Source organism: Dendrobates tinctorius, unplaced genomic scaffold (assembly GCF_039654945.1).
Source record: "Dendrobates tinctorius isolate UK_male_01 unplaced genomic scaffold, ASM3965494v1 ptg000073l, whole genome shotgun sequence".
NCBI classification, from domain to species: domain Eukaryota; kingdom Metazoa; phylum Chordata; class Amphibia; order Anura; family Dendrobatidae; genus Dendrobates; species Dendrobates tinctorius.
Genome location: NW_027361741.1, coordinates 12,814,399 through 12,840,590, shown reverse-complemented (window position 1 = coordinate 12,840,590; position 26,192 = coordinate 12,814,399). Strand labels below are relative to the sequence as shown.

The window sequence follows — 26,192 nt, the reverse complement described above, 5'->3', positions numbered from 1 at the left end:
CTCAGTTTATAAATTCAGAAACAAGACATGCACAAATATTTTAAATAATAGTAAATTGAAGAGATGCCCTGCAAAGAATCAGAAAGAAATATCCTATTACCACGTAAATCTTACAATAATGAACTTCACCCTGACAATCATACTGTTCCAACCTATACCGGTTATCCACCAGTTACAGGGAACCCTACCAATCCTCTTATGTTACCAGCCCCCAGCCAGAAGACTATGCCCAGAAGGAGTTAAAAGGAGCAATATGTTCCCTGACACTCTAGCCACGTCCTTGACAGTGATAATTACAGCTGAGAACAGCACTATCTCCAGAGTCATAGACATGAATGGGATGTCGGGGCACATGTGCAACCTCATATTAATGCCTCCTGGCCACAATTTTACATCCAGGGGAGAACAGGGGATACAAGTGCGCACCAAGTGGTGAAAACCTCACTAGGTTCATTTTTATTTTTTTTAAGTGGTAAAAAAAAAAAAAAAAAAGTTTGTGTAGAAAAAAAAACGGTGCCATTTTCCCAGGCCCGTAGCGTCTCCATCTTTTGGGATCTGGGGCCGGGTGAGGGTTTATTTTTTGGCAACATTTTTGAGCTGACATATTGATACCATATTGGGATAGATACGATGTTTTGATCACCCATCATTGTATTTTATTGCAATGTGGTGGAGACAAAAAAAAACAACCAATTCTGGCATTTAATTTGTTTTCTCATTACGCCGTTTAGCAAACGGATTATTTTGATATTTGATAGATCGGGCAATTATGAACTCGGCGATACCAAATGTGTGTATTTTTTATTTGTTTAATGGTTTTATTTTGAATGGGGGAAAAGGGGGGTGATTTGAACTTTCATATTTTTTTATTTTATAAAACTTTTTTTTTTCTCTTAACTTTTTACATGCTTCAATAGTCTCCTTTGGAGACTTGAATCTGCGGTCATCTGATCTCTTGTGCTACACATAGCACATGAAACAACACAAAGTACACAAAAAAAAAAAAAAAAAAACACTTTTCTTGTGTGGCCTTTTTCTGATACCCAAAACACTTTCATTTTTTGCGATATGGGGCTGTGTGAGGCCTTACTTTTTGTGCTTTGAGCTGACATTTTTACTGATACCTTATTGCATTTCATAATGTTGTAGCGGCCCAAGAAACTTAATTCTCATTATGACAATCCGATGAATTAATTTTTTTTATATTTTAATGGGTCAGACTTTTATGAACACAGCAATACCAAATATGTGTATTTTTTATTATATTTTAATTGATGTTTAATAAGGCAAAAGAGGGTGATTTGAATCTGTGAATTTTTTCGTTTTTAAAAACTTTTTTTACTGTATTTAATAGTCTCCTTCGGGGACTTGAACCTGCGATTGTCCGATGTCTTGAACTATACATAGCAGGCCATCAGCTCTGCATGCAAGCACGCATAAAAATCAGGGAGCCGGTATATGACGTACCAGTACGTAATAGGTCGGTAAAGGGTTAAAGAGAGTCCTCACTTTGTCTACTTTAGTCTGTAATGTTTCTTATAACTTCAAATTTCTTCTATTAAATGCATTTGCATATAACCAGGTATAAAATTACATTAATAAAAGGATCATCATGCCCTATATAAAGTGGCTAAGCCTATCTAAATAACTTCTCTTCACTATAAACTGCTACAATATAGCATCTCTGAAGACTCAATGCCCTGTATACTATACAACAAGAAGCTCACTAAACCATTATTCTTCATCACTAATCAGATTTGATCTACTGTAGCTGGAAAAAAAAATAAAAATAAAAAAAAAAAAAAATTACAAAAACACTTTGAGTCCTAGTTAGAACTCGCATCACCTCGTAAGCAAACGGCTCCCTTACCGATTTTCTGGTTGAATATCTTGTCAAAAGTCAGCTCCCCTCGTTCTTCAAGATATTTTTGCATCACACTTCGAATGCTGAAAGTAAAGACAGATAAAGGTTACTACAGAGGTGAGCACTTGATAAATTATTTTTATCCTAGCAACATCCTACTAATCTATCATCAAGAAGGTTCGATTGATATTTACGCGAAAGGCCTAGCTGCAGTAAAAACGTTTCTACTACCACCTCGTTCCCCAGGACATTTTCCCTACACCTACCAGCTGATTACGTGAGGGGTTGACTTTTAGGGAATGTGGTCTTAAGGTACAAACCTAAACCTTTAAACACACCAATAGGTCTTATACTATGAAAAAGGGTCAAGGGCCACCTTTGGCCTTTACAGACTCTGCAAGTCCTACTCTGCACTGATTTCTACTAGACAATCACCTTCAAAAGGTGTTGAACACTAAGAGATGAAAAGGTGCTAGAAGAAGACTCAACCTTTATTTACCCATCAAGGCATACTTACAAAGATCTACATGCTGATGATATGTGATCATCATGATGATAACGATATGTTCCTTGATGATGACTGGCTGGTCTTCCAGTCATGCTGGCTCATGTTGGATCCCTAGTTGTTACTACCCTACTCTTGGTGGGTTACAAGAATTAGGAGACAAAGGATTCACAATGGGAAAGCATTTTTAGACTGCACAAAGTTTGTAGTCTGTTACTTGAGTAACATACAGATATAGATGTAACGGTTACCTAATGCAGATAGCATAGTACTTAGATATCATGGCACAAAGGTAGTGTAATTTGAGACCATGCGATTCTTGCTGACCAAACCAGGGGCAACACGAGTTGCAGCCCGATTACACGATCACAGCTAGATATATATATTTTTTAAACTCTGTGGAGTTTATATACTTTGGAAGCCATAGCCAGTCGAGACAAGTCCAGCACCACCCCCGACCGGCTCTTCCCAGTGCTGCTACAGCTAATTGACAGGTTTCCCCCTCGTGTGCACATAGAAAGAGACTTGTTTTTCAGCTGCAGCAGCGCTAGGAAGAACTGGCCAGGGGCAGTGCCAGACTCCGGCTATTGTGCCAGCTGGATCTTCAAAGTGTATATTCATACAGTAATATACCTTGCTGCGATCGTGCAGCGATTCATGGGGCTCATGGTTTGGGCAGCATGAATCGCCTGACAGATTCCTAAGTGAAATCCATCTGTTAGGCTGCGTTCACACGTCGCATTTTTTTCTCGGCGGTTTTAAACGTGCGATTTTGCCGCGAAAAATAAGCATCCCATGCAATCCTATGGGTTTCCGCAATGCTGTGCTAATGCTGCATTTTTTTTTCCGCGGCGGAATCGCTTCGCGGTAAAAAATGCAGAATGATCATTAATTTAGCGGAATCACGGCGATCCCGCACCCATAGGATTGCATAGTTCTGCTTACTTCCCGCATGTGGCTGTGCACACCATGCGAAAAGTAAGCAGAACATTTGCGGATGGTACCCACGGTCCGGAGGAGAGGAGACAGTCCTCCGAGCTGTGGGTACCATATCCCTGTAAAAAATAGAATTAAGATAAAAAATATTATTGTTCTCACCTTCCGGCGTCCCGCGCAGCTTTCCCCCCCTCTCTCCACGCTCCCGGTCCCAGTAATCCTTTGTGAGAATGACCACGATGATGTCGCGGTCTCGCGGTCATTCGCGCAAAGGATTACTGGAACCGGGAGCGTGGAGAGAGGCGGGAAGGCTGCACGGGACGCCGGAAGGTGAGAACAATAATATTTTTTTTATTATTTTTTACATCCTATCTTTTACTATTGATGCCGCATAGGCAACATCAGTAGTAAAAAGTTGGTCACATTTGTCAAACACTGTTTGACGAGTGTGACCAACCTGTCAATCAGTTCTCCAAGCGATGCTCCAGATCGCTTGGAAAACGCTAGCATTCTACGTGTGAACGTAGCCTAACAAGTTATCAAGTAGGCGAGCAATTTGCCAAGTTGAAGTTTTTACATCTGTAATTCAGCATAGGAGCTGTAGACACAAAAACAATAAGACTTAGGACAGCTCACAAAGCCGAGACATTTTAGAGGCACCGGGATAAATACTAAATGATCTTGAAAGGGCAATAGTCTTTATATTCCTCTCCATTTTCAAAATCAGATTCTTATCAGTGATTAGAAACCCATAACTTCACAGTTCTCACAGATAAAATTTTTAATATGTGTAAAATCGTATCCAGTTTAGGCTCCTCTCCTAAAACCAGCGGTCCTGTAGGTGACGCTCGGCTGGGTCCTAGGCTGTTCTGCTCATAGAAGATTGCCTAGACTACATACACTAATGGTAATGGCTATGAGAAGTTATGGGCATGTTTCCAACCACTGACAGCAAGTGACAAACAGTGGATAACAGAAATGCAAAACATATCTGAAAGTAACAGAACAATCAAGCTTTCTTTCCACAAGTCTAGACGTCCCCTTAAACATGAACTCATAGGCAGACTGGACCCAAGACACAAGTGGAAACACTGTTATATTATTTGTATAATGTGAGTTTTTAAGCACTTCGCCCCACTGCAGATCTCCGCGATAAGAAGACAATCTGCGGGGGAAGCGTTTATTTCTGTGCGCAGCCTTCTTCCTTTTCTGAACAGGAAATCCTATTGTAAACCTATCAAAGGACACTGCAGGGAACCGCTCTGAACCTTTACAGCCGGAGCGTAAAATGCATCTGTAAGATCAATGAAGGTATACTTACAACTACTATTATAGGTGTACATTTACAGTTAGGTCCATATATATTTGGACAGAGACAACATTTTTCTAATTTTGGTTCTAGACATTACCACAATGAATTTTAAACAAAACAATTCAGATTCAGTTGAAGTTCAGACTTTCAGCTTTCATTTGAGGGTATCCACATTAAAATAGGATGAAAGGTTTAGGAGTTTCAGCTCCTTAACATGTGCCACCCTGTTTTTAAAGGGACCAAAAGTAATTGGACAGATTAAATAATTGTAAATAAAATGTTCATTTCTAGTACTTGGTTGAAAACCCTTTGTTTGGCAATGACTGTGTTTCCTCCTTTTTGATGCTCTGCCAGGCCTTCACTGCGGTGGTTTTCAGTTGCTGTTTGTTTGTGGGCCTTTCTGTCTGATGTTTAGTCTTTAAGGCTGTGTGCACACGCTGCGGATTAGGTGCGGATTCATCCGCACGGATTTTGTAAAATCCGCAGGTGAAACCGCAGGTCAAAATACCTGCGGTTTTACCTGCGGATTGCTCTGCGGTTTTGCCCTGCGGTTTTTCATCTCCTCAATGGAGGAGATGGCAAACCGCAGGAGAATCCGCAGAAAGAATTGACATGTCAATTCTTTCTGCGGATTGAAAACCGCAGATAATCCGCGCGGAAAATTCCGCACGGTCTGCACTGCGGTTTTTGATTCCCATAGGGAATCATTGTACTGTACACCGCAGCAAAAACTGCTGCGGGTCCGCAGCGGCCAAAACCGCTGCGGAACCGCAGCAAAATCCGCAGCGTGTGCACACAGCCTAACAAGTGAAATGCATGCTCAATTGGGTTGAGATCAGGTGACTGACTTGGCCATTCAAGAATATTCCACTTCTTTGCTTTAATAAACTCCTGGGTTGCTTTGGCTTTATGTTTTGGGTCATTGTCCATCTGTAGTATGAAACGACGACCAATCAGTTTGGCTGCATTTGGCTGGATCTGAGCACACAGCATGGCTCTGAATACCTCAGAATTCATTTGTCTGCTTCTGTCCTGTCACATCATCAATAAACACTAGTGACCCAGTGCCACTGGCAGCCATGCATGCCCAAGCCATCACACTGCCTGCGCCATGTTTTACAGATGTGGTATGCTTTGGATCATGAGCTGTACCACGCCTTCGCCATGCTTTTCTCTTTCCATCATTCTGGTAGAGGTTGATCTTGGTTTCATCTGTCCAAAGAATGTTCTTCAAGAACTGTGCTGGCTTGTTCAGATGTTTTTTAGCAAAGTCCAGTCTAGCCTTTTGATTCTTGATGCTTATGAGTGGCTTGCACCGTGCAATGAACCCTCTCTGTATTTACTTTCATGCAGTCTTCTCTTTATGGTAGATTTGGATATTGATATGCCTACCTCCCTGGAGAGTGTTGTTCACTTGGTTGGCTGTTGTGAAGGGGTTTCTCTTCACCATGGAGATTATTCTGTGATCATCCACCACTGTTGTCTTCCGTGGGCGCCCAGGTCTTTTTGCATTGATGAGTTCACCAGTGCTTTCTTTCTCAGGATGTACCAAACTGTAGATTTTGCCACTCCTAATGTTGCAGCAATTTCTTGGATGGGTTTTTTCTGTTTTTGCAGCTTAAGGATGGCTTGTTTCACCTGCATGGAGAGCTCCTTTGACCACGGGTTTCCTTCACAGCAAAACCTTCCAAATGCAAGCTCCACACCTCAAATCAACTCCAGGCCTTTTGTCTGCTTAATTGAGAATAATAATAATAATCATCTTTATATAGCATAGCGCTAACATATTCCGCAGCACTTTACAATTTTTGCACACATTATCATCACTGTCCCCATCTTTGGAATGTGGGAGGAAACCAGAGTAGCCGGAGGAAACCCACGCAAACACGGGGAGAACATACAAACTCCTTGCAGATGTTGTCCTTGGTGGGATTTGAACCCAGGACCCCAGCGCTGCAAGGCTGCATTGCTAACCACTGAGCCACCATGCCGCCCAGAGAATGACCTAATGAAGGGAGTGCCCACACCTGTCCATGAAATAGCCTTGGAGTCAATTGTCCGATTACTTTTGGTCCCTTTAAAAACAGGTTGGCACATGTTAAGGAGCTGAAACTCCTAAACCCTTCATCCAATTTTAATGTGGATACCCTCAAATGAAAGCTGAAAGTCTGAACTTCAACTGCATCTGAATTGTTTTGTTTAAAATTCATTGTGGCAATGTCTAGAACCAAAATTAGGAAAATGTTGTCTCTGTCCAAATACTGTATATATGGACCTAACTGTACATCACTGGCATAGCAGTGGTTTCCAGCGCCTGGGGTAAGGGAAGCATTTGGTGTCCCATAACCTGTGGATCATTAGCAAGAGGAACCTTTCCACCAGGGTAATATTAAACCCCTTATACACCAATCACATGCACGGTTTTATTTTTTATTTTTTTTTAGAAAATGCTCACGTAATTCTCGTTCTGCCTTTACTTTTTCCCCTTCATTTTATTGTTGAAATCCGAAAAAAAAAAAAAATTAAGAAATAAAGTTATACATCATCAATTTTATTTTTAGGTTTTATTTTTAACACTTACCCTATTACAAGCTCAGTAGTAACCCTAGTTAGAAAAAGCACAAAATCATAAAAGCACGTCATAGTAATGAATATAGACGGCATTGAACCATGTGCAATACTGATTCCAAACAGTCTTCAACCATTGTTATCAGCTGCAGCACACTGTATAGGCAACAACTACGATGTCAAAGCTCATTTAATTTTCCGGGAGCTTTGTCATCCTGGACACTGGATATATAGAGCGCAGCAGGTAATGACAAACTCATCTCACGATAGATGCTACTGCGCAGCCGGCGCCATTTTGAAAGATATTTTCTTCCCTGAATACACGTATATCACCAAATAAACTACCGTAATTAAATAGACATTATACATGCGAACACGCTACAGGGCAGGCACCGCCTGCCTGCTGAATGTGATTTTTATAAAAAAAAATTTCCAAAACATTATATTCTGTATGCAAAATAGTGGGCAGGTCACTGAGGGATCAGTGACCTAATTATAAGTCAGATGCATAGGTAAGCAGAGCACCACATGAAGGCCCCACACACATTGACCGCCCCGGAACATGAAAATCTCTAACTGAAAATAAAGATTAAACAACAATCACAAGACAGATTTCAAGGTATCATTGTAATCAGTATAACAGCGCTGACGTGACACTGTCTGTAGGTTACTGTGACAATCCTGCTGACAGGTTCCCTTTAAAGAACCAGGTTGATTCTTCTAATTTTTCAATTACAGTATCAAACATGAACCAAAAATAAATATGTTCACACACATATTACACACATGCAGACAAACTAATCTTCTACAATGTAAATATCAGGTAGGCAGTCCCCTTACGCCATAGTTTCAATATGTAGCCATCTCCCAGGAAAGACCTGGTGGAGGTCGGCCACAAAGCTGACACGGAGCTTGTAGAAACCACTGTGGAGGAGGAACACTGCACAGACGGTACTGATAACAGCTCCCTGCTATGCTGTCCGATGCGGTGAGCCCTCCTCCACCATCTGTTCTGACCTAAGACACCTGAGGTTCCTGTAGTAAGAAGGGGACAGTGGAGGAAGCAGGCGAAACGTAAGTGATACTGTGAATCTTCCACTATTATCCCGTGTGTGAACTTTACGAATAAACTCACTGGCGCGCACTGTGCAGCTAGTGAGTGCTCAGCTCATCATTCTGAGGGGGATTCGTGAAAGCATTCGTTAGCCAGCGGTCCCTATCTCTGCATGACATGCCCCCTTTTTCAATGTTCACACCCGGCACAGCGTCACTAACACACAGTAAATTCAATGTAGTTTACAACACAGTGCTAGTTTATTGAGGAAAATTGTGCTGCCTCTAAGGTGGCGCCCTAGACTGTTGCCTACCCTGCCTATCCCTGGTCCCGACCCCAAGTTAGTATCACTACCAAAAAACAGACATTAAATACTCCATAGCTTTGGAAACAATTTTCACACTAAACCTAGCTGAGCAACGCGGACTGAATGTCTAAATCCAGCTGTTTACATTCCTTTTATAGCCAATAGCTAGGAATGGAGTTGGATGATGCAAATTATTACTGAAGACAGGCTTCTCTCAGCCATATACCTGGTTACATGAAATGTAATCCATCCAGAAGGTTCATGACTTCCCATACAATATTACAGCCATTGTTCAGCATGAGGTTCTCCCGATATATCTGTGGGCCAGGTCACTCCACTATGTGCTAATTTATTGCTGTGAATCTGGATATCACTTATATGTAATTAGGGTGATCATGTGGTGTTTGGCAATAGAAGCATGCAGCAAATCAAAGTAATTTTTATTATAATTTGCAGCTATGACCTATCGAAATTGGAGGGATTAGTACCTAAAGCATTTCCAGAAATAGACCATACCACTAGCCAAAATGATCACGTGCCATCACCCGTTAAAAACACTACTATCTAAGAGTAGACCTGGAAACAGCAATACAGGCAGTTCCCAGGTTACCAACTAGATAGGTTGTGTAAGCTTATTCATAACCTGAATCTGTATGTAAGCTGAAACAATACAGTAAAAAAAACAGACGAAAAAATAAATACTTCACTGATCACATCTCCGTTCATTCTGCAGCTCACTGCCTGTAGTTCAGTTGTCTTTTTTTCACTGTAGCGCTCACCTTTGACTACTTCTTGACATCGGGGCCTACCAACACATAGTGACCCCTGAGGCCTAGACATGCCCGAAGGTCCTAGCCTCTAGTGAAAAGGTTGGAGAGGCAGACAACACTGGTGAAAGGGAGAGGCTTGGAGGGTGGGCTGCTAGTAGCGGGAAGGATGGAGAGGTGAGCGTTAGTTTTTTTTTCCCCCCTTCTTTAACAGCTTCCATTCGTAACCTGGTGATGTACAGAAGTCGGATGTCTGTAAGTCGGGGACTGCCAGTATGTTACTTTTGGATATGTGACTATTTTCCCTTTTGCTAGTTAATATACAAAACAGGGATCCGTTCTGACACAAGTGACTTATTACAACACAAATGTGATACTAGCAAACAAATCACAAAAATAGCACATCAGCATTGTCAGTCATCACTTATTAGTACCACCAACCAAATTGAGTTGTAGAATCACTCTACATTACAGATGAGGATCCAGGTCATCACTATGTGAAGGCCAGTGAAAACTGAATCACGAACACTCCAGCAAAACAATGCTGTACCCCGAGAGAAGGCATAGGATAACCATCAACGCTCATGGTACTTCAGCTTTGCCTCTATACCAGACAAAGCTGTAAGACAAGATTTATGGTGTTTCAAGGAAGAAAAAAAAAAAATGGGGGGGATAGGAGTGGTAAAAAAAAAAAAAAAATATCATCTTTCCAGGGTGATTCAAGTAATAGAAAAACATGGCTGAATAAAAAAAAAAAAAAGCCATGTTTTTTAAGTAGTGGACATTCACTTAAAGCGGTAGTCCACTACTTTAACATTGATGGTCTATCCTTAGGATAGTTCATTACTGTCTGATCAGTGGAGGTGTAACACCCGGCACCCCTGCCAATCAGTTGTTCCCGATGGCCATAACTGCTTAGTTGTGAAGCTGCACAGCAGACCTCCGTCAACTGCATTGTGGCCGCGGCTGGGTGCTGCACATCCGCCCCCTATTCAAATCAATGCCTAATCACATTTTTAACCCACCCTAAGTATAGGTCATCAAGGTTAAAGTCGTAGACAATCTCTTTAAAGTGTTTCTAGAAACTTTTCTACGGGAGCCAAATCTCATGTACCCTGTATTATGCCTGATCAGAGTGTGACATCCTCCACTTGACCTGACATCATATGTCAATGTCTGTAGCAGAGGGAGATGTCCTATAAATCCTTGCATCTTGCCTATAAATTACAGACACAAGTTCTTTCCCTGTAAGACTAATCTGCGAATGAACAAGAAGCAGCATTTTCCTATTGATAACACTCTAAGCACTAACACGCAATGTCTTGACAAAGGAAAAAAAAACGTGTAACCATCAGACAAGAGCATCTGAGGGCATGAGGAAACGTGAGCAGCAAGAGATACAGAAGGCATGAGCAGAAGGCTCCAAAAATACATCCTATGGTCATTGGTTGTCACTCAGAAAGCTTTCCAGAAGACTCAATGTCAAGTTACAGAGCTTCTCACTCGGTTAATGGGCAAAAAGAAAACGGAATTGTTACAGCATTAATGTAGTGTCCACTTCATTAAATAGTTTGCCAAAAAATGAAATTCATACATCAAAACTGGTGCACATCAAAAAGTGAAGACATCATATGTCAGACAGATGCCAGAGTTTCCATCAGGGCCTCAGAATATCGAGGGGAGTGGCAAAGTATCTAGTTGACTTGTGAGCTGCACCAGGCTTTCCTTGAACTTTCTTTGATAACTGCCCCCCACTGAGTTACCCCATACTAAAAAAGTAAAGGTAACAACCAAAACCATTTGCCCAACCTACCTCTACATTTTCCATTGCATGGTTTATAGTATATTTATGTATTAATACTAGCAATCAATCCTACGTTACAGCGCTGCCTACGCTGAGGGCCTTCTGTGCAGTGTACTTCCATGAAGACTCAAGGGGACTAGGCGAGTGACAACCGCATTGGGCTCCATTATGGGCTCAGAGCAGCAGTTGTCACCTGCCATCAGCTACAGACCAGTGAACTGTAGCAGGGTTCCTCAAATCTGTGTAAAAAAAAATCTCAACTCTCCTAAGAGAAATTGAGAAGGCTTCTGGAAAGGCAGCATTCTCAAATGTTTGTTACCTGAAAGGCTACAGACCCTTAAGGACACGGACAATTGTGGGCATTACAAATTAAGTATTTTGCCATTCTTAGATGGTTCTTACATAGCTATTGTTTTATTGTTGTCTTGTCTGTTCAATGCTTTATGCAGAGCTATCCAGATTCCCAATCTCCATCTCTCTGCTTACAGTCATTGAATAAGAAATGCAGTTTAAGGCCTCATACAGACGTTCTTGAATCATGTACTTGTTCTGGCCATGATTTTCACAGATAGACTATGTATCATCATGAGAAGCATGGAGGTGTTTAGTAGACTCCCAGCAGTCATGGAACCCATCGGCGCCTCACAATTACGTCACAAGCATGTTGATGGGTGAGTGAAATGACGCGCCCCCTTGCCAATGCATGTTAAATGCCACTGTCAGAGATTGACAGTGACATTTAACAGGTTAACAGCAGCGGCACGGCTGTTAAAGGCATATGATGGCATATGATGGCTGATTAAATTAGCAATCATCTGCCAGGAAAGATTCAGGGTCAGAGAGTGAGCCCAAAAATATTTCGACATTTATGACTGATGATGATAAAATTGGTTTTAATCTGTCAAAATCCCTAATCTCGAGGTCAAATGTCATGTCCAGAAATTTCAAGAACTGGGTTCTGGAATCTCAATAACAGCCGCACCTTGAAAGAGCACAGGTGTTGCAGGCTCAACCTCCACTATTATTACATAGATACGACTGCTTTTGGCAAAGGCGTAAATGAAAGATAACTTGTGATATAGGGAAAACCAGATATAAAGTGGGTTTTTTTTTTTATCACGACTGACAAGACAATCCCTCCTAGAATTAAAGCTGTCTGGGTTTTGAGAGGAGGTTACATTTTCCTAACGCAGCCGCTGCAGGTCAATGGCATGTGGCCTTTCTCTTGTATATCTGAATTTGGACATAAGCCCTTTGGGACCAACATCATATTTGCGATACTCTTGTGCCAACTTTTCTGCACATTTTCTGCCTAATATATGCATTGCGTCAAGAAATGTGTGTGGCCAGGTATAATCTAACATTTTTACAATCCAGAGTATTTGCCCGGATCCCAAGAAACCACAACAATGGCACAAGCTAAATTTAGCTGTTCCAAAATTAAGTTAAAACATGAGGTTTACATTGTCTGGGCGCTGTACTATACGAGTATATATCACATAACTGAAAACACATGTCATCCACCAGACTAAGCCCTTTCATAGATGAGCAAGACAGAAGAGCGTAGAATGAAAAAGACCCAATCTTCAGTGTAGGAGGAGAAGTGTAACCTTAGTAGGGTTCTAGGAAACCTTTTGACATGTGCACAGCATTTTTCTGCTATCACTCCAGCCATGTTTACAAAATAGTGAAATGCACAGAGGTCATAGAATAATCGCTATTAGCAAAGACGACGACTGCCAAATGCAACTTGAGATCAGTGCGACCTTTCATGGGTTATAACATTTCTTGTTCCTACTGCTAATTATTTATCTCCTACATAAACAAGTCAGTATGGACACTGCAGAAATACAGGTAAAAAGGAGATAATTACTGCATGATGTAAATAGGGGGGAAATAAGCACAAAGGCAGTCACTGGAAAAAGGGAGCCGTGGGAACAGCAGACCACATGTAATCATCAACCAGCCTGGGGACCAGTGGCGTATCGCCAATGGCGGCAAGTCACATGGCTGCTTTGGGGCCTGTGAGCTGGGGGGGGGGGCACTGCTAGCAACAGGCCCCCCTACCCATCATTGCATGTTCAACTGTATTGACATCCTTAATACCGATACAGTTGAAAGAAATTATGAAAAAGGGAACGTCAGCTGATACTTCCTCCACCATCATTCTTCTTTGACGTCTGAGCTTTAGAGCGATCGCTGCACAGACCAGAGAAGAGGAGGTAACGAGGATGAGAGGTGATTATTATTGATTTTGCTTTATTTTTTTTAAATCAGTAAGTACATTATGGTGGCCATAATACTGCATGGAGGACTTTAGAAAGTGCATTATACTATATGGATAGACTATGGGGAGTGCATTATATTATGTGGAGGACTATGAGGAATGCACATTATACTTTATAGAAAACTATGGGAAGTGAATGATACTACATGGAGGACTATGGGGTGCATTATACTATATTAAGGACTATGGGGAGTGCATTATACTGTATGGAGGACTATGTGGGTGCATTATTCTATATGGAAAACTGTGACGGGGTGTGTGACAGAACAGGCAGGGACAGCAGGCCAATGAACAATCCAAGAACTTTTATTGAGATGGGGATAATATATCAAATGAACATATGGTTCCTTACAGTCTGCTAGGTGGCCACACAAAAGGGACAAAGGAATGTGCAACAAAGGTCTTTAGATTCGGTCCTCAAATCCAGCAGGGTGGGGAAACATCACAATCCCAAGTGGCAAATGGTCTCCAATCTCCATACATGGCACCAGGACCTGGCCGCAGCTGCAGATCCTCATCCTTCCCAAGACACAGCATCAACTAACTAACTAAACTTTTGGCTTATTGTCCTACCGCTCTTGGTATCAGCCGACTTGTTGGGCAGAGATACTCATACCCACTGTCACAGGGCAGTAGGGAAGAAACAGGAGACGTGGAACCTGGGTCCCTGAACTGCTTCTCAGGCAAAGGAGGTGCCCTGACTTTCCTTATTTTGGGGGTACACTTGACGCTAGTGAGGCCCAAGTCCCCGACCTGTCCTTACCTCCTGTTTAGCCCTGAGCTGAACACCCAACCCCCTCCCCAGGAGGTGAGACAGGGAATAAAGTGAACTGCACCAAATAACACACAAGGAAAAATAAAAGACACCACAGGTTTAAAGCAACTAAAAACCCAAACTTAGCTTTATCTGCTGCCAATGCTCCAAGCAGCAGAGAAAGGCACCCGATCAGCATCCAGCAGCAACTCCACTGCTCCAGATAAGCTGAACCCCCTCTCCACCAGGTAGGTCCAGTCTTCACCAAGGTTGGTTAGCAAAAGACCAGTATTACCAACAGTGAATTGCAGCCTCTGGTGACCTTTTATAGGAGGGATGGGGGAGGTCACCACCTGCTGACTAATTAAACATGTAGTAACGCCAGCGGCCACCGGGGGAAAAAACCCATAAGCCGACCAACTACAGTTGTAGTAACACCAGCGGTCACCTTATAAAAGAGAATCCAAAATCTGACATCCAAAAATGGATCGTGACACCCACTCCATTAAAAACATTACCTCGAAGGATGAAAAATGTTCCAGAAGCCCTGCCTCGGTCTGTCTGCAGGTTTGTGTATTCCAGAATGCTCCCTGCAGACAGGAACAACAAAGACACACATGTCCCCACCAGATGCAGGACAAGGAATGCTAATATAGGCCTGATTACAGTATTGTTTATGCAAACAGTCTACGGATGACACTCTGTCACAAGGACTATGGGGGTGTATTATACTATATGGAGGATTATGGGGAGTGCACTAAACTATACGGAAGACTATAAGGAGTGCATTATACTATATGGAGGACTATAGGGGTGCATTATACTATATGGAGAACTATGGGGAGTGATTTATACTGTATGAAGGACTATGGGGTGCGTTATACTATATTGAGGAATATGAGAAGTGCATTATACTATATGGAGGACTATGGGGTGCAGTAAACTCTATGGAGAAGATATGTAGGGGCCATTATAATATTTGAAGGGCTATGTGGGCGCAATTATATTTGGAGGGCTATGTGGGGAACATTATACTGTATGCAAGCATTAAGCGTTAAGGTTTGTGTATGAGTCATTAAACTGTTTGGAGGGCTAGTGGTGGCCATTATACAGTGTGGTGAGGAGTGGATTACACTGCATGGAGAAGTGTCTGGGGGTGTCACTGATAGGGGATCATACTATGACGGCATCACCAAACTCTGCCAGGGGAGATGAGGTGGGGTGCAGTAATCACACCACACTATTTGTGTGGAGGGTTCTGTGGGGGTATCATACAGTGTTTGCGTGGCATTTTTGTTGGCATCATACTTTATAGGCGCAATGAAAGCAGTGAAAGCGGAATCTATGGCTTCAGTTGGAAGAACATTACTTTGCAAAGGCTGCAAAGTTGTGAGATATGCTTTTCTGTGACCCCACCAAATGATTTTTCTTTCTTTTGGGGGGGGGGGGTGGGGGGGGGGGGAGTTGTCTACTTAGAACTTCTGCTATGGGGAACCATGATTTCCATGTACTCCCCTGTTGGAGACTAATGTGATCTTGCTTCACTTTAAATCTAAGCACCCTGCAAGCATTGCGTGGGCTCTAATAAAGAGTCGAAGAATGCACAATCGTTCACAGCACTGCTGAGATGTATCAGTCACAATAATTATTACAGTGCTTGAATAGTAGGAATATTTGTATGAGTAAATTGATAACTAGAATTTACCAAATTTGGGCTGTGGCCATGTTCCTAGGTTTGGAAATGCTGTGTTTTTCCACAGCGTTTTTTCTGTATGTTTTACTTACGGTAATTGTCTACAACAAAACACGCAAAAGCAATTGGCTCGGGTTTTTTTGAGAGGGGGATGAGCGTTTTTCATTTTTGGAGAAGTTATTGGTTTGGATTTGAGTACTGCTTTTTTAGTGAAGAGATGCTGTAATTCCACACTTAAAAATGCAATTTCACACTTGTTTTTTTCAGGTTCTCATTAGAAGTCTATGTATGGGGGGGGTGTATGGGGGGGACGCAGCAAAATTGTTAAACAGCAGATTTTCAGCACAAAAAAAATACATGCAGCATTATTCACATTTCATGACCTAAAACAATCAAAAACCGGAAGGAATTTTTGTTAATTTTTTTCCTGGTATTTTTTACATGGGCATCTCGAATTTAAATAAATAAATCTCAATATAAAGAAAAACACGTTTTAAATAATCCATAAAAAATAAGCTTATGAAAACTGATTGAAATTCACATAATTTTGACAAATGTTCAGAAATGCTGAGAAAATAATGTGGGTGAAAGAGACCTTAGCAGCGGTCTTCCCAGAATGAATAGGTGATCAGTATCTGATCCCGGGGGACTCCCCATAGATGAAACATGTGGGGTAAGGAGTCTGGATCTTATTCTTCTCCCTTGGATGCCATTATTTCAGTAATACTTCTCTTCATTTCTTTCTTCCATGTTAAATTCATGAAAGAACATCGTGCTATGAATGGCTTGCAGACTGATTGCTTCTCAACATCTAACCAAATACTTCATTGACATGGCTTTTCGTATAAAGTACGTGTACAATCGTGGATCTGACCTTTTCACCAGAATATGAGGATTTAGATTGCCAATATTTACACTGTATGAGTAATGCTCCCTAAAGTCTAAAAAGGAGTCGTCCGGCTTCTAGAAATGCTGACGCAACTACTTCATAATGCCCTATAGCAAGTCAGGAGGACCCTGTGTGCTGCTTGGTACCAAGCTGTCAGCTGGCAGGAAAGCCGGCTAAAGTCAGCGCCGCACGGATCAGCTTAAAGCTATCCTCGCCCCAGGCGCACACACTACAATGCAGAATTCCTATGGATCCCTACATGATGAAATGAATAGTAGACAACGGATTCAGGAAATTCATGTTACCGACAGATGTCAGGAGACCTGGACAATAAAAAAAAATGGCGCAAGCAGAGACTCCCAAGACTTACAAGCTGAAGGCAGATCACCAAGTAAGCCTAAGTGCAAACAATATGGATTTATCATCAGGAGCAAACACAATAAAATTTCAGCCAAGGTTAAAAAAGGGCATGTGTGGTGTGAGTTTAGAATTTGAACAATGTGCAAAAGCTCCACTGCACATACTGGATTACTTACTGGATACCCCTGTACGGAATATCACACTGCACTATACCAATGCGATCGAGGACTAAAGGATATATGCAACAAACGGACACTGCACCGCTTAGTGTGAAACCGCCCTGAGCACAGGAGTGCTATTCCGCTCATTAAGAGGCAACCTGATTGTACGTTTCATAATGCAGATACACCGAGACTCACTAGCGCCCATTAAAATATCTGACCTTTAATGTATCCACTGGGAGAGCAATTACCAGTTCGCAACTTTAGGCTATGTGCACACGTAGTTCCACGCCCTGCGGATTTTTCCGCGCAGATTTTGAAAAATCCGCAGGTAAATCCACAGGTCAAAATACTTGCGGTTTACCTGCGGATTAGCCTGCGGTTTAGCCCTGCGGTTTCACACCTCACAATGGTGAAGGTGTGAAACCGCAGCAGAATCCGCACAAAGAATTGACATGCTGTGGATTGTAACCCGCGGAAAAATCCGCAGCATGTGCACAGCGTTTTTGGTATTACCATTGAAAACAATGGTACTGTACAACACAGCAGAAACTGCTGCGGACCCGCAGGGCCAGAAACGCTGAGAATCCGCAGCAGAATCCGCAACGTGTGCACATAGCATTACAGATTTCCCAAATTACAAAGAAGAGACTGTGGCACAGGAAACAGTTATCACGATTTATAGGAGGAATAACACTAATGTAAGGGCGCGTTCACACCACAGTCACAAGTTCCTGGATCTATATGACCCTTCTGATGCACACCCTGGCAAAATAAGGTCATGACATGCAGAGGCATATAGCCCAGTAATTTTTTTTGTATTTTTCTCCCAATGGCCTACATCTAAAACCGTATGGCTATACATTGATAAAAATTGACATCTTCAGTCTTAGGTTTATGTAAGGCTCAAACGTAGTGTGAGCAAAGCCCGATGGCAGAGTAGTACAGAAAGTAGCCATGTAATAAGATAATGTACTACTACCTTTTTTCTAACCCTAATTCCTTACAGGTAGTTCGTAAAATGTTCTCCCTGCTTGAAGTAAAACAAGTGTAGTCATGGTCAATCAAAATGAACCCAATTACCCTTAGCAAGGTTTTGCACAAGTCATGAGTAACTGCGCTGAGGCTACTTTTATTTAATCCCTGCAAATTATAGCCGAGGTACTCCTGCTTAGGTACAAGAAATCCCAGTGACATCACCATTTGATCTCTTGAGGCTTTCATCAAGGCTCAAGGCTTATGTGTTATGTCCCATCAAGAAGTAGCTGGAGGAAAATACTTCTAAAAGAATTCAACAGAACTATAGCAAGACAAACTCGTCATAATACTTCGACAATCCGCTGGTTCTAGTCTTGGCCCTCAAGGCAAGCAGTCACACTATACTACAAGGCAGCTAGTTGTGGAAACCTATAAAGAAAAGCCCTCAGAAGATCACAACAATGCAAACTAAACTAAGTGTAGAGTGAGCATCCATGCAAGATCACTTCTCAAATAATTATGGCGATCAGATCATGCTTGAACATGGAAGAAATCCGAAAGACAAACCATTAAAAAAAAAAAAAAAAAAAAAAAAAAAACACAACATTTGGTAACCCTGATCTTCTGGAATTCTCCTAAAAACACTAAATGTACAAACAATGGACCCGATTCATTAATGCTTTCACACCAGGATTCTGGTGTAAAAGCTTAGAAAAGTAGCAAAAATTAGGCACAAGTCAGAACTGAGCGATTTCTGGCGTCTTCACGCCACTCTCTCTCAGTTCCTCTAAAATGGGCAAAGATGGGGTGAGGTCGTGATGACTGCCACTCATCAAATTCATGACTAGCGGTGGCATTCGCTATATTACAAATCTTACCCCGGCAGGGGCTAGAGTAGGATTTGTTGCGAAGCAGAGGTGTACGCCCGCGTTTCCAAAGCTCCCGAGTTATGAAGAGGTGTCTACCTCTACATGAATCAGAAGTGTCTAACTCCAGAATGCCCCTCTCATCAATGGCGGTTTTGATGAATCGGGTCCAATATGTATATATTTAGTGACAGTAGAAATTCCAGAGAGATCATTGACATGTTAAACATGTTTCCTGCTTTACTTTTTTTTTTTAAATCTGGAAGAAAAGATCAATTGTCACTCCATAGAGGACCTCCTCAGCCAGCAACCTCTGAAGGCCAACCTTTGAAGATGCTGCGAGTCCAATAGGGCAGATTATTTTGATGTTATATTTTATAATGTATAAAGGTAATGTATTTGATGGCTGGTTGCCTTTAAGCATTTGAAACAAAACTAATTTGCTTGTCACCTCTGAAATCATTAGCTGCGTTAACTTAAAACTTTGTGGCTGTAATGCTGTTTTTTGCCTCAACTGTGGGAAAAAGTGCATTATTTTTTCTGTAATTTCTCAAAAATGGGGGTTGCAACGGTGTAGTCCTTCCCTGAGCTCTATGTGGAGCCAATGTCTAGCATATAGCATTGCAGCTAGAAGGTATCTTTCCATGGCTACCTCTAGCCAACAATGGCTACTGCATAAAACTATATAACCAAGTATGTTCTCATTCAAACGTCGTCTTTTTTTATGAATACGTAGTGAATCTTATAAAGAACCAGGCACTCAGATGATATTTGCAAGTTTTGAAAAATGCATTATAATTAATTTATGCAATTCACGGATCACTGACGTTTCGGTCATGCAATAGACCTTCACTACCTTCACCATCACTGATGTCCGATTAGGGCCTTTAACCTCACGAGTTTCTCAGGAATAAGGTAGAGAAATTACAATATACACGTACAGTTTAAAGCCACCAGGCAGGGAAGGGACGAAACTTGGCCAGAGCACCTCCAATACAATCAATCGCTGTCAAGACAAACAAGTCAAATTTAATTACCCTTCCAATAGTAAGTAATCCCCTATTTACTGACAGATTGGGGACAAAGAGGCAATCACGCTACCTGTCTAAATATTTGTGTGAGAACTGGCTGAAAACGGTCTGGTGTAAAGAAAAATAGAAGTGTTGAGCTTCAGTGTGTGTAAACCACAACGGCTACATGACATGGGCTGGATGTCTGCCAGGCCGCCTGTGTGAGGCTGTGACCTAGGAGAAGAAAGCTATTAAAAGCGCACAACTGACTCCATATAAAGCATGTGCAACCTGCCAATAAAGGTTACAGACAGTGCTCTAAAAATTCACTATAAAAAGTGCTAAAAAGCCTGTGCCCGGTGTCCTACTAATAAAGAGAGCGCAAACCAGACTGTGCTGTGTGTCCTTCTGAGGCCGGGATCACACTACCCTAAGTGATGCGAGAAACACGCACAAGTTTATTGTTTTTAAAATTGGTCAAAAATACCTGAATTTTGACAGGGGGGCAGGTCTTTCCCCCTCTGACAGACGCCTTGCATCCATCAGTCATTTCTTTCTTCAGTATTTGGCGCCGCCTCCTCAGCTTCTTTTGAAATCCTGGCGCCTGCGCTGTACTATATCTTCTTGGCCATGCGCAGTTAGCGCTGCCCGTGCTCTCACATCACATCCCAGCCTTCCTATCACGCGGCCAGAGATCCCGCCCCGCAGTCACTTATGATTTATTCACACTGCGGGGCTGGGAATCTTGGGAATGCGCAGTAGTTCTCATGCCCAAGACTCCCAGCCCCACAGTGTGAATAAATCATAAGCGACTGCGGGGCGGGATCTCTGGCAGCGCGTCCACGCAGGCGCGATAGCAAGGCCAGGATGTGATGAGACACAATGGGCAGCGCTAACTGCACATGCTCTAGAATATATACTACAGCGCAGGCGCCAGGATTTCAAAAGAAGCTGAGGAGGCTGCGCCAAATACTGAAGAAAGAAATGACTGATGGATGCAAGGCGTCTGTCAGAGGGGGAAAGACCTGCCCCCCTGTCAAAATTCAGGTATTTTTGACCAATTTTAAAAACAATTATTCCTGCGGTGGAAGGGATGCTAAGTAAAAGAGCCATATTGACAGAATGCAGCCTTAGTGCTGCACAAGGTGGCTCTTTTACTTAAAAACGCCTGGGGGGGGGGGGGGGGGTGACAGGTTCCCTTTAAATAGAGAAACTAGTGTGACTGTGCCATAAAGTCAATTCACAAATTTAGATAAATAAGGCGCTAATTCATAATTTTATTTCTTGGGTCAGTTTCACATTAGCGTTTTTTAGCGCTGCGCTTCGTGCGCAATAGAAACACATGCAAAAACGCATCATGCGTTTTGCATGCGTTTGCGTTTTTTAGGCACATGCGTTTAAACCAGTTTATAGCCATGTTAACTCTTAAAACGCATGCGATTTCAAACAGGCGTGCGCATGTCCAAGCGCACACCTGCGTTCCCATAGACTGCAATGTGTTATTTTTGCGCATTCCGTGTGCTAGCATGCGCATGTGTTTTTTTTTACGCCGTTGGACAGACCCAAAAATGCAACAGGTTGCGTCGGACACGCCTAGGCGCACACTACAAAAAAACGCATGCGCACGAAAACGCATACGTGTGCGTGCAAACGCTAGACTATGGACGCGCACGATGCGCTGCGCTAAAAAACGCTAATTTGAATCCAGCCTTATACACTGTACTGTGCAAAAGTTTTTTGGCGCAAGATAAATGCTATAAAGTCAGGCTACGTTCCTATGAGGTGCTTTTGGTGAGTTTTTGATGTTGCAGGTTTTCTGCACCACTTCTGCACTCATTAAGTAAAATAGACTACTTGCATTTTTTCCAAAATACGTAGCATAAAGAAAACGCATCAAAACTCACTGTGGCAAGTAGCCCAAAAATGCTTTCAAAAACAGAAGTGTCTGGAAGAGTCCTATAAGGCCAGGGTCACACTTGCAAATGCAATGTGAGAAACTCAAGTCTCTCGCCTCAATACCTGGCACTGTTACCGACACTCGGGATCGGAGTGTACGGCCGCATGTATTTCTATGCAGCTGAATGCCCCGATCCCAAGTGCCGGCGGCAGTGTCGGATATTGAAACAAGAGACTCGTCCGAGTTTCTCACATTGCATTCGCAAGTGTGACCCTGGCCTAAGTGAGGAAGTGGCCCCTACAAAATCCTGATCTCAAGATTATCCAGTCTGTGTGGGATCACATGAAAATGCACAAGCCACCCACAGAAGATCTGTGGTTAGTCCTTCAAGAGGTTTGGAACAATCTCTTTGCCAAGTTCCTTCACATACTATGTGCAAATGTACCTAGAAGAATTGATTCTTTTTATAGGCTTCGTTCCAGCCAAATATTTTTGTGATTTAGATTTCTCTTTTGTTCAGTCACTTATTAGGCCTGTTTCACACATCAGTTTTTTTGGTCAGTCAAAATCCGCTAAAATGGCGGATAGCGGATCCATTTCTGTACTGACCACAACGTTTGTCACCGGACCGTTATTTTAACGGATCCGTCAAAGGAGGAATTTTAAAGGAACCGCTGCCTGGGGAGAGAGGGAGAGGGGGGGAGAATGAATTTTTCAGCCGCCAGAACAGAGTTTAGGGTTAAATTTCCGGCTGAGTGAAGTCTTTCGGGCATGCGCAGTGAGAAGTGCGGATCCTGCCGCCCGAAAAAACGTTGCACGGTCCGTTTGGGCATGTCGGTGGACCCGCAAAAAAACGGATCCAACGGATGGCCATGGGTCAAGATCCGCCGGTAATGCAACTCAATGGGAAAAAAAACGGATCTGCCAAGAAAAATGGCAGATCCGTTTTTTTTTTGCAAAACGGCAGATTTTGACTGATGGATACAAACGGATGTGTGAAACAGGCCTTAAGGTTGCCTTCCCATTGTGTTCAGGCACCTGTTCGTTGGCCATAGAATATAATAGTGCCGGTGGAGTGATCGTGCATGCTGCCGTGCACGTCTACTGGAGGCGAAAACTCAGACCCAGTTTACTAAGTCTGAGTGTCTTACTCACGTAGGCATTCACGCCTGAAAACGATGCACATCGGAGTGCATGTCCACTCTGACGGCATCAATATATTTTATGGCCCCCATCAGCACATACTCATAAATCCAGTTTTCCAGGAGGTCCAGGACATAAGCCCTGACAGAGCCACTGAACTGGTGCCTGAATGCAAAGTGAAAGCACCCCAACACTTCTTTTAAAAAGTTTTCTTTGCAGCATTTATTCCTCAACTACCTAGAACTTTTGCAAAGTACGGCATATAGTTTGTCTAAAAACATCAATGTAAATTAAATCTATTCACGACAAAAGCAGGTGAACCTAACCAGCACATCTGTAGTTCTATAACCAAGCGTCTACTATAAGGAGTCCGACAGTCTAGGCATTTGAGATCTCCATGAAAGAGAGTGTCCTTGCTCTATGTTTGTGCAATCTCATGATCAGTAACAGAACATGCAGAGTAGCTGCCATATATCATCAACAGTCAAAAACCAGCAGCAGGGGTTAGAGCCGCTAAGACTTGGACAGCCAAGGAATTTGCTCCACTGAAACGCCTGAGCAATGTTGAGCATGTGTCACGTAGCCAGGCCACATTGCAGAGCGTAAGAAAACACTGCGCGTGGTAATCGTTGTAGCTTAGTTGGATGCTTGCCTTTTCAGACAAGAGTGCATGGGTCACATCTTCCGCATTGTACAGTCTTCAATTTCAAGAAGGAAAAACAAATTAGCAACCTCGTCTGTAAATGCCTGCAGCCTAGGAGCAAGCCTTGTACGACGACGTTTACATCAACATTACATGCTAAGATACCTGGCAGTGACGTAAATGCAACCAATTTGCTGGATTAACTGCACAAACTATTCTTAATGTATGTTATAGACCTGCGGTAAAAGTCACTTCATTTGCATCTGTGCAAAACAATGTGGATTCACAATACTGAATGTCTGTGGGAACCTATACGAAAGTCAGCAGGTTATGACTATGCAATCAGAGGGCTGCATGAAGTAGCAGGTGAGACACAGATTTTAGGGATGTGTCACTTATTGGGCTGTTGTTGCTATACAATTAATGTTTCATCACCATGAGCTTATCACTACCTGGACTACAGGGAGCATGAGCATAAAAATAATTTATACAGTAAGTAATCCCTTAGAAAAGATAACTAAAAGTACCCTCTTTTAGACAGGGAGGAGAGCAACCACAAGAAACATTCTTTGTTCCTTTGGAAAAGATCCTCAAAGCCGAACATTCATAAAAACAACCAAGCATTTATCAACTCCATGGCTGTTAAGTCCTGACAAGGCAATAGTACAACAATCAGCTATAAAATACTATGTACATAATCTGTGGTATCTGCTCACTGAAGGGTAAAGGTACTGTCACACTTCAAGAAGATACAATAAGATCTTCTGCGGAGCTATTGGTCAACATATGAAAACATTGTCTGAGCAGGTAAAGCTCCTTATGTGCAAGTCAAAGCTGTCTGAAGACCAAAAATCAAACCAATGGAGGCCAAGAGTGTCATTTCAGCTTATTTCATGCTAGGGTATACCAGTATAGCATTTTTTCTTCTGTATGGAGCGACACTGTTTGCAGCCATATTGCATACAAAGGTACACAGCCTTTTGGATATAAAACTTAAACCGATTAGTACAGCTTAAAAGGTTCCAGGTACATTAAAATATTGCTTCAATTCAAAAACTGAAGCGTTTCAGACATAACACTGTCTTTACTCATAACAATTTGCACAAAAGGGCATTCGGTAAAAAATGTTTACAACCTTTCCTACTTTTTTTTTTTTTTTATTAGAAATGGTAGGTTATGGGTGATGGATGCCAATGTATGCCTATACAGTGGCTTCTGTCACAGGTATATACGGTATGTAAGGAGGATTTCCTGACATATACATCAGAAATGCAGTGTGAAAGCACCATTAGGGGTTGAAGTACATCTACCCACAAACTATTTACAGGGTTCAGCTGGAATTAGCAGAATCATGAAGGTGGCTGTAACATCAGTTCAAAACAAGCTAAACAATGCAATATGGAAAGGTACAGTGGAGAGAAAAGTAAAATAATGCTTAAATGCATGGGTCTGGGGATACCCTCCCTAAGGGGCATCCCGTGACACCCCTCCCTAAGGGGCATCCCGTGACACCCCTCCCTAAGGGGCATCCCGTGACACCCCTCCCTAAGGGGCATCCCGTGACACCCCTCCCTAAGGGGCATCCCGTGACACCCCTCCCTAAGGGGCATCCTGTGGCACCCCTTCCTAAGGAGCATCTAGTGGATCCCAATATATTCTGTAAACCTCACTGCCTGCTTTTACACATTCACTCAAGGAAATTCTTAAAAAAAAAAAAAAAAAAAAATCCAGCCACCTATTTGTTAATCATATTTTAAAACGAATCAATGCTAGCTTTGCTTTACTACTCTGCAGAGGTAGCTGTTGCCTCAGGCCTTCAAGAACCTCAATTACAAGACAAAACCCATCATTTTTCTTCCCACACCTAAGTTTGAGAGTAAAAATAGAACGTTGCAGCTAGGTGCGGTCTCAGAAAACTTGCAGAGCACTAAGGAAACGTTGAGTGAATAATCCTCCCCACCAAATCAGTAAAACAAATGCCTGGACTGCATCTAGTTCTACAGAGAAGCATAAACCATACTAAATCATTCAGAAGTCACCCAAATATGGATGGAAGTTTCGCAAAAAAAGCTGAGGATATTAAACACAATTTAGATGTACACTAGAATGACTTTAAGCATCATTCTCAAATGATTCAAAGTGGCTACAATAACTAGACATAGGCCGCCTTTGAAAAGAAGTCATCATCAGAAGTTGAATTATACTTTAAGTCAGGTTTTTGGGTAGGTTTTTTTCTCATTCTTAGCTACCTTTTTTATATCACGATCCTAACCAAAAACAAGACTAGTAATTTAGCAATTTTCACTGTGACCACAGAGGCTAGCCCTTTCAGAAAAGGTTTTCCACAAACTCATCAACAGAGGCAGGGTTACAATGACAGGTAACATCATTCCT

General features: G+C 42.2%; 1 protein-coding gene across 3 annotated transcripts in view; it reads right to left on the bottom strand.

Moving 5' to 3' along the window:
• GRK3 (G protein-coupled receptor kinase 3) overlaps window positions 1-26,192 on the bottom strand; it is a 368,299-nt gene that overhangs the window by 294,897 nt on the left and 47,210 nt on the right. For 2 of the 3 annotated variants that reach the window (XM_073582658.1, XM_073582659.1), the window contains exon 2: window positions 1,871-1,947. The exons of the other annotated variant lie outside the window; for it this stretch is intronic. In XM_073582658.1, the coding sequence (XP_073438759.1) occupies window positions 1,871-1,947 (77 nt within the window). The remainder of the gene's footprint in view (window positions 1-1,870; window positions 1,948-26,192) is intronic. 3 annotated transcript variants of the gene reach the window in all.